The sequence below is a fragment of the Mytilus edulis genome, chromosome 8 (genome assembly GCF_963676685.1).
Source record: "Mytilus edulis chromosome 8, xbMytEdul2.2, whole genome shotgun sequence".
NCBI lineage: Eukaryota > Metazoa > Mollusca > Bivalvia > Mytilida > Mytilidae > Mytilus > Mytilus edulis.
The window spans coordinates 60,515,511-60,525,549 of NC_092351.1; the positions used below are offsets into that span (position 1 = coordinate 60,515,511).

The 10,039-nt window shown below is 33.0% G+C and overlaps 1 protein-coding gene across 1 annotated transcript; it reads left to right on the plus strand.

Moving 5' to 3' along the window:
• Positions 1-3,533: 3,533 nt before the first annotated feature.
• LOC139485963 (uncharacterized) lies at positions 3,534-9,759 on the plus strand. The gene is made up of 2 exons (XM_071270640.1): positions 3,534-3,718; positions 4,273-9,759. Exon 2 carries the CDS (start codon positions 4,280-4,282, stop codon positions 5,276-5,278), a length of 999 nt encoding a protein of 332 aa, XP_071126741.1. The 5' UTR covers positions 3,534-3,718; positions 4,273-4,279; the 3' UTR covers positions 5,279-9,759.
• Positions 9,760-10,039: the final 280 nt, after the last annotated feature.

A 10,039-nucleotide genomic window follows, 5' to 3' on the forward strand; every position in this document is an offset into this window, starting at 1 on the left:
AAAAAAATTACTATGCAAAATAAAAGAATTACGTAATACCATTCAGATTATAGAAATGAACGATGTAACAGAATAAAAAAAACATATTATTACAGAATGATCTAATATTAAAAATGCTTTCAAGAGAATTTTACAGAATAAGTGTTATATTTTAAAAAAAATATATATATGCCATCAAAGTAGAAGAATACAGAAATTAAAAAAAAAATCCCCTTTCAAACTCTCATACAAGGATTCAAAAATTTATTCTAAAATACTACATTTAAGAATAGAAGGTTAACAATATGATCACTGTTCAATTAAACAAGACTATATTAAACACTGGATGTTTGATTGATTTATCGTTAATAGAATGTTAATTCGACGAGTTTTCCCTTGATTGAAACATTGTTGTGCTTTCCGGATTGACTCTCCAAAACTATTTTTTTAACGAGTAAATGTTTGATCTTTTCAGATGTCGCTAACGTTAGTTTACCGTAAACGTTGGTTTATTCTAAATTAAATGTTAATTCAAGAAGTTTTATCTTGTTAGAAAATTTGTAGTGCTTTCTGAGTGACTTCTCCGGAACAAAATCTTTTTAAAGAGTAAATTTCTGATCCGTTCAGATGTCGTCAACGTTTGTTTACCCTGAATGAAATGTTAACTCGAGGAGTTTTGTACTGTTGTAATGCTTTCTGATTGGCCTCTCCAAAACGAAAGCTTCTTCAAAAGTAAGTTTCTCATCTTTTCACTCATTGCTATATATATCATGAAATTCGACGCACAAGCCAATACGGTAAATAGCTTCAAAATCTCAATAAACACTTTCAAACCATCCAAAGTAATATCTACATGACCCCAAATAATTGTAAGTATATAGTTCATCGGCTCACTGTATGGAGTGGAACTTAATGTCAGAGCCGGCAAGTTTAAGAGCGATGACGTCATGTGTTTTATCATGCAATTAGTACAAGAGATTAGATAATCTTCCAATTGTCCACTCATCCACTTTGTCAAACCTAATTTGTAAAAAAATGAATAACAAAAAGCTACTTTAAAGGTTTTGAATGCGTACGAAATGAGAGTTTGTACTGGTTCCATGGTCGTATTGCTGATTTTTTCTAACAACTGTTTAAACATTTCCTTTTGATTTAAATTAAGATTATCTTTGTAAACATCGTAAATCTCCAGGTAAACGTTTTTCATTAATAAGTTGATAACATCTGTTTCTTGTTTGAAGGAAAGTTCTACTACATCAAACAACCCTTTTAAATCACTCTCTGATATAATACCAGTCATGTTATAGGGACCACACAGATTACTTTTTTCTTCTTGCTCTTTTTCAAATATAATCGAATAGTTAAATGTAAGTTCTGTTGATTTCCTAAACTTCTCTGTTTCATAATCGAAGCATAACAAAGAGTCCCTTTCCATTGTTGTTTTAATTTGGTTCCATACAACATCTTTCTGACCAATGTCTGACTTAAAAGTGTTAAATAATGCAGTATTTATATAAACTTTTGGTATTTCGGATAGAAGAAACACGACCATTAAAATTACTGTAAGCACGCATGATTTTTTTTTCCTTAACTGAAATAGTTGACCGCCCCCGTATCCCTTTCCTGTTACACAGGCTGGTGATGATGTAGACTGTGGAAAATAGCATTATTCCTAAGGCAATGAATAATACGCTTGTGGCTAGTATTGGATAATAAGCCAAGACATAGTTCTCCCACATAGACAGTGGTTCGGATATCATACATGTACTATTACCATCCGTTTTGAATGAGATTACAAACGCCCGCGGAAAATGGAACGCCACAGATATAAAGAAACACACAAAACAAACTATATAGGAACTTTGTGCCTTAATGTTAATATGGCTCCAAATTGGAAAAAATATAACGCTCACTTTTTGTAATCCAAAAGAAGTTGTAAGGAAAACTGAAACGAAATGGAACGTATCAACTAGTTGTGTGCTGTAATAATGCAAGACACAAAAAGGATAGTTTAGCGTTACAAATGTTTGGAATTCCTTAAAGCTGTTTGAAGAGATTATATATATTGGTTCTAATTGATCTGTCAGATTAGATACATTACTCGTGCTTCCAATTGAATTGTACAATACAGCAAACACGGGCTCTAGTCCGTAAATGCACAAGGCTGTTAAACTATCTGCTATAGCAAGTGCTTGCAAAAGAATGGCGAACGGCCGCTTCATGCTTTTATCAAAAAGCGCAATAAACACAATCATATTCATTATAATAGCAAGGTAAGAAATTACTGGTCCAATTACAATATTTACCACAAATGGAAATCGGGCAGATAAAATGAAAAACATCCTGATGGTACAATGATAGTTTCAGTATGAAATCTATTTGCTGCAGGCATAAGATAAATGTTCTTGATAAACTATTAATTATTAGTTTCAAATACAATGAACAGAAAATATTTAAAGTAATTATTATTGATTGTTTGTCCTGTTGACATGTCCGTGTAACCCAATTCATAGCAATCAACTATTAATGTATGTTACAAATGGAGGTTATCTCTTTTTTTTTATTATTACTAAATATCACTTTTATTTGGGTTTAAAAAATGCACATTCACATTTTCATTTTCTCAGCTTGTTAAGTATACTTCTAGAATTTATTTTGTGAATTTCTTAAAGAATCGTTATTGCCACTGACGGTTGATATAATAATGAACGATGAACGCACGTTGAACGGAAAACACACAGATTGATGAATGATGAGCGTACGATTGGTACACTCAGGATACACGCACGCAATACGTACGCAACACGCACGATACACGATGAACGGAAAATGGTCAGTTTACATTTTCGGTCTCATTAAGTCTCCATACGTTGCTGCATAGTACAACATGTACAATGTTAAAAAAACGCACTGCGATTTTCAAATAAAATGTCCAAATATATTAGTCAAATACGTGAGTTAATAAGTAACCCTAAGGCATAAAACTAACTTTTTGGTGTTTTTTTTATTATATTCAAGATAAATGAAAACGTTTCAGCCGAAAAACTTTGAAAAACAATAACTTTTTAAATTTAAATATTTTTTTTAATTGTTTAGAATTTGTGTATTGGTGAGTTTCGTTCTCTAATTGTGTTTTCTAGTGAGCGTGTTTTTTTTTAAATTTTGTTCAAATAAATGAAGAATGAAAACATATTCATAATTTTGTAATAAATAAAATTCGGTACCAAATAAAACTTAAAATCAATCTAATCAATTTAGTTAATGCCCATGCCGTTAAAATAAGCCCTCAGGGATAAGAATGACAAGTATGTATATTCCCGACAAATAATGTTAATTACAAAATTAGTGTGTAATTGTACATCGACATATATTGTATAACCATTAGAAATGTATAAAACTGTTTATATTTATAATCTCAGTTAACAAATTTCGAATATACAGTTGATGTTTACGCCACGAACTACTTGTAATAAATTACACGTTTTCACCGCTACCGATTGATAATATAAGACAAAACTGCGTGCCGTGTGCAGTGTTTTGTCTCTCCTGTGATATATAATTCGATTTAAAGGGCTCGACCATTAAATCGCGTTATCAGAGGAAGACCAGCAATAGTTCATTAGCAGGTCAAAGCAGACGCGCATGTCTAAATTTATTACACTACATATAAATTAACTGCTCTTGCATTCTCATCACAAATATTGCAAACGCTATCTTCAAGGATTTATATTGATCTAAGGTCAGACTATTGATTTAATTTATTATACACATGATTACTTGATATTAATTTTAATACATTCAATCGATTTTATTTGTTTATGTTTATTATATTTCTATATAACGAATTATGATGTTTAATTTAATTTAATTTTAGTTTCATTCACATTAATGCTTTGTCTTTTATTGAGGCATCTAATGTTGATGCTATCCACGCTAATTGCATTTTGTTATGCAGATTATTTTGGCAACTTCCTATGAGGTATGTAATTTATATTTAATATTCGATGCACGCCGGGAGTCATCTAATATGGCTAGACAATACAATTATACATGGTACACCTAATTGCTATTTGATGTCGCAAATTATTTAAGAGAATTATACTTAACTATGCTTCCGTTAAGAAATATTTGGTAAATGCTTTAAATTGACATTTGATTAATTGATTTATCATCAATTCTTATCCGTCACAGATATCGCGTTGTTTATTTCATGTTTACTTTTATATTTAGTTAAACATATATTTTAGGATTGGTAACCATTTTTTATTTTACACTGTGTTTATTTATTGGAAGGTTAGCGATGCCTAGGGGAAAAACTGTCGCGAGGGGAAAAGGAGTTAAAAGAAGGAGAACAGCCCGTGTTACTGATAATGACAGGACAGCTGCACTGTCTCAAACAGAACATGATGTAGTGCCGCCACGGACGCAAATTACAACATCTAATGCATCAGGACCATCTACCACATTTAACAGTTCAGTGGATTTACCGAATAATGAAGAGTCGTATTCACAAACCATCAATGAACAAGGTACATTTCAAAATTTTGAATCTAATGTTAATTCTGTACATGAAATTGCTAGCATCAGCAATGATTTGGGTAATAATGTTTCTTGCAATATCAGACAAAAAATCTTAAATGGTGAATATATTGATCTGGGTTGTTTATTGTCGAACCCAGTACCTATTGATGATAATTCTAATACTTTAATAATTAAAGATGGTGTTCTACAATCTAAACCAAAAACATCAACAGTCAAGATTAATAGTATTAGTCAGTGGACTGATGCATTTCTGATTTTCATTGATATTTACCTGTCAAGTCATTTGGGAGAGGCAAGAGGGCTTCTGAAATACATGAGTAACATACGACTGGGAGCTAGTAGGGTTCCCGGTTTAGGCTGGAAGAGGTATGACGAGCAATTCCGTTTAAAAAAAATAAGAATGCCGTCTTGTAACTGGGGAACAGTTGATTTAGAGCTTTGGTTACTCTTCATGTATGATGATAGCACACAACTTAATCCAAACCCTGTAACTAATGCGTATAAATGTTATGATTATAACAATGGATCCTGTACTAGGCCTAACTGTCATTATTCACATAGTTGTTTACGTTGTTCAGGTATTCACCCATCGGTAAACTGTACACGATATGGTGCTCAGACAAATTTTAATTTTAGGCGTGGTCCTAGATTCGCTGCTGGACAACCAAATAACAGTTCGCAACGAGGCTCGAGTGCTAATCCAAGGGCAGCTGTCAGATTCCAGCGACCACCTTTCCACGGTTCATTCAATCGCTAATACGCCAATTAAATTTGATGTTCTTAGCAAGTTTCTGGAAAATTATAGTAATAAAACAGTTGCTTCAGAATTATATTTGGGATTTTTAGAAGGTTTTCGTCTAAATTATACTGGACCTAGGATGACTACTGATTGTAGAAATCTAGTTTCTGTTTTTGGCAATGAAGTTGAAGTTGCAAAAAAATTATTGAAAGAAATTAATTTGGGAAGAATAGCTGGTCCATTTAACAATATACCACTTTTTAATCTAAGATTGTCTCCGATTGGCTTATGTCCTAAAAAGGATGGTTCTTGGAGGCTTATACAGCATTTATCATACCCACACGGTTTAAGCGTAAATGATTATATTGATAAGGGCTTGTGTTCTGTGACTTATACGCCATTTGACCATGCACTAGATATGGTGGGTAGCCAAGGAAAGTTCGCCCTAATTGGAAAAAAAGATATCAGCTCGGCATTTAGGCTTTTACCAGTAAACCCGGATGATTTCGAGTTATTGGGTTTCAAATTTTTGGACTTTTACTTCGTGGACCGCTGTTTGCCTCAAGGTTGTAGTCTGTCTTGCGCAACGTTTGAGAAATTCTCAACATTTCTAGAATGTATCTTTAAGGACAAAACGGGATCGGAAAGTGTTATACACTACTTAGATGATTTTTTGTTTGCAGGCCCGGGGACCGATTCAACTTGCCTTAACCTGATGAGTGAATTTGATTGTTTATGTGATCGTTTAGGAGTTCCTTTGGCACATGACAAGACCGTCGGTCCAACTCATGTTCTTACTTTTTTGGGGCTTGAAATTAATACAATTGAAATGTCTGTAAAAATTCCCAAAGAGAAATTGCTGAAATTGAAAACAATAATTTCAAATTTGTTAGGCAAAAAAAGAACAACATTACGTGTTCTCCAGTCTTTTACAGGCATTTTGAATTTTTGTTCGAGAGTGATCCCTACGGGTAGGGCATTCAACAGACGTTTTTATGATGCAATGTCAGGAATATCAAATCCTCGGCACCATATAAGGCTCACTGCGTCAATTAAGGAAGACATAAGGTTGTGGTCGTTATTTTTAGATTGTTTTAATGGCAAATTTTATTTTCCTGATTCCGATTGGATATCAAATGTTGATATGGAGTTATTTACTGATAGTGCTGGGAGTGCGTTTGGTGGATGTGCTTCGTATTTACATCCAAATTGGGCTTTCTTTCCTTGGCCGTCATATTGGTTAGGTTGCGATATATTAAAGGACATTACATTTTTAGAGTTATTGCCTATTGTTTTAGCCTTTCATTTGTGGTATGCGATCTTTGCGAATAAGAAAATTATCTTACACGTTGACAATAAAGCACTTGTTCATATCTTGAATTCTAAAACGTCTAAATCAAGAAGGGTAATGCATATTCTTCGTCCTTTAGTCTTACAAGCTATGGTTTATAATATTCAGTTTAAAGCAATGCATATTACATCAAACAAAAACTGTATTGCGGATGCAATTTCTCGTCAACAGTGGCCACGGTTTCGTCGCATGTCACCAGAGGCGTTACAAGAACCAGAAAAGGTCCCACAGTCTTTTCTTCAAGTGATCTCAAATTTGAATCCAACAAGTTGTTAACGGCGTCAATCTCACCAAACACAAGTGACACTTATGAAACTGCTGTCAGGTCATTTGATCAATTTAGATCTTTACACGGACATGCCATTGTTTGGCCACCCTCACTTAATGTTATCTGTAACTTTATAGCATATTTATCTGTGCGAGGTTATGCTCCGTCTACTGCCAAGTCTTATATTTTTGGTATAGCCTTTAAATGTAAAATGTTAAATATTACTGATAACACTCACAATTTTATAATTAAGAAAATGTTAATTGGAATGGAAAGGCTTGACAAACGAGTGGATTCAAGATTGCCAATTACACCACAGATTTTAGATAAATTGATTTCACTTTTACCATCTGTATGTCTCTCACAATATGAGACCTTATTGTTTTCGGGGTTGTTTAGTTTGGCGTATTTTGGTTTTTTCAGGATAGGGGAATTAGTAGTCAATAAATCACTGGCACATTCTCACACTTTGTCGTTAGATGATTTTAGTTTTTCAGACAATAACGTTTCTATCAACCTTAAATTTTCAAAAACTGATCAGTTAGGCAAAGGTAGTTTAATAATTATACCTTCAATTAATTCTCATGTATGTCCTGTTCATTTATTAAAGAAATATTTTATTGCCAGGCCCAAAACCATTGGTCCTGCATTCATACACTTCGGTGGAAACTATGTTACACGTTATCAGTTTAACGCTGTTCTAAAGAAAGCTCTGAATGTGGCGAATATTACATCGGATAATTTTCAAAGTCATAGTTTTAGGATCGGAGCTGCATCTCAGTCTTCGAAAATGGGGTTTTCTGATGATGAAATTCAGGATTTTGGTCGTTGGGAATCAAAAGCTTATAAAACATATATCAGAATACCAACGCTAAAGTTAGCAAGTCAAATTTAATATGTGTCATCATTTATTTGTTTGTATATATTGTACATAATTGATTTGAAATTTGAATACTCGCCTGATCGTCACTTTAAGACTTTCAGGTCAACAAAAGAGTGTTTGGTTGGTGGGTTCTTCAATCATCAAACATGCATTTGTACATGCTAGAAAGTCTGTTGATGGTGTAAACTTAGGTTTGGAACGAATAAAATCTACAATATGGTGGCAAGGAAAAAGTGGAATGAGGATTTGTGAGATAATACCCAAAGTCAAACATTTGCTTACACTTGAAGAACCCCCGCAAGTATTAGTATTTCACTGTGGTGGAAATGATATCGGACAAAAAGTGTCATGTGTATTAGGACACGATATTTTAAAAGTAATTGATTGCCTTCGGGTCTTACTACCAAAGTCAAAATTTGTTTGGTCTCAAATTTTACCCAGATTGAAATACAGGAATGAGATTGTACATAGATCTTTGAACAGAACTAGAGTTAGATTAAATAGTTTAGTAGCTACATATATCATCAAACATGGCGGTGCTTATATTAGATATCCAGAAATATCTGAGGACAACCCAGATTTATTTTTAGACGGTGTTCATTTATCAGATATCGGAAATAATTTGTTTTTGTATAGGTTACAGCAAGGTTTATTTGACATTATAAAATTTTCACATACAATTTGTCCACAAAACGGCGAAGTAGGTCCATGGCTTCGGGAATCTGTTAGCTTGTAGTCACGGCGGTCAGATTCTTTAACATACAGGTTTTTTATTTTCAAATAAATCACCTTCATAGTACTGGTTGGCGGTAACAATTTTCGAAACATTCTGTTATGACAGAAAATTTCGAATTTGTTTAGTGGCGGACTTTATAGGCTGCACCAGTACCGATAAACTTGATTTATTATTATTTAATTTAGAACATTAATCCATTTCTTCATTTACACTTCAAACGTAGTTTTTCATGTTGATTTTGGACATCTGTTGCCAGGGTTCAATTCAGCACACTATTAATTCATAATTTCATTACATTTTAGTTTTATTTCAATTTTAATTATCTATTATATTTTGAAGATTTGATTTATAATTTTAATTTACGGTTACCCAAAGACCCTTTGTTCATGGGTTGGTAACCGACAGAAGCCGTGATCTTACTTCGCCAATAAATATATATTATTTTTAACATGTGTTATCTCTTATAATTCGATTTAAAGGGCTCGACCATTAAATCGCGTTATCAGAGGAAGACCAGCAATAGTTCATTAGCAGGTCAAAGCAGACGCGCATGTCTAAATTTATTACACTACATATAAATTAACTGCTCTTGCATTCTCATCACAAATATTGCAAACGCTATCTTCAAGGATTTATATTGATCTAAGGTCAGACTATTGATTTAATTTATTATACACATGATTACTTGATACCCACCCAGCCTCTCCCTTTTATTTTCGATACTGCTGTTTTTGTTCTTATTTTACAGATTTATGTGTGTTGTCTGTACATATACTTCAACTTTAAAGCAAACCTGTCACGGCTTCTGGATTTGTTTGTGTTTATGTAAACACAATTAACCGAACTACGACCTCCATATGGTGAAGTGATAATGTTTGACAATAATAATGCACTGACCAAAGATGATTTTATGACCGTCTGTTGCCAGAGGTCATGAACGGCGGACTTTATAGGCTGCACCAGTACCGATAAACTTGATTTATTATTATTTAATTTAGAACATTAATCCATTTCTTCATTTACACTTCAAACGTAGTTTTTCATGTTGATTTTGGACATCTGTTGCCAGGGTTCAATTCAGCACACTATTAATTCATAATTTCATTACATTTTAGTTTTATTTCAATTTTAATTATCTATTATATTTTGAAGATTTGATTTATAATTTTAATTTACGGTTACCCAAAGACCCTTTGTTCATGGGTTGGTAACCGACAGAAGCCGTGATCTTACTTCGCCAATAAATATATATTATTTTTAACATGTGTTATCTCTTATAATCGAGATAATCAGAGTTCCGTCTGAAAATATGTTTTTCTTAAAAATGAGGAATTGCTAATTTACTAGCAATAATTTCATAGAGGTCTCCGATCTTTGCATACTTAAATACACAGTTCCATGTAACTGTGTAGATTTCTCACTTGAAATAATTTACATATATAATTTTTTATAGCTGACTATGCGGTATGGGTTTATATATAAAACTTGTAATATTTGACACACCATTTGTTCTTCCTTAAATATGATCATAATATCCAGCT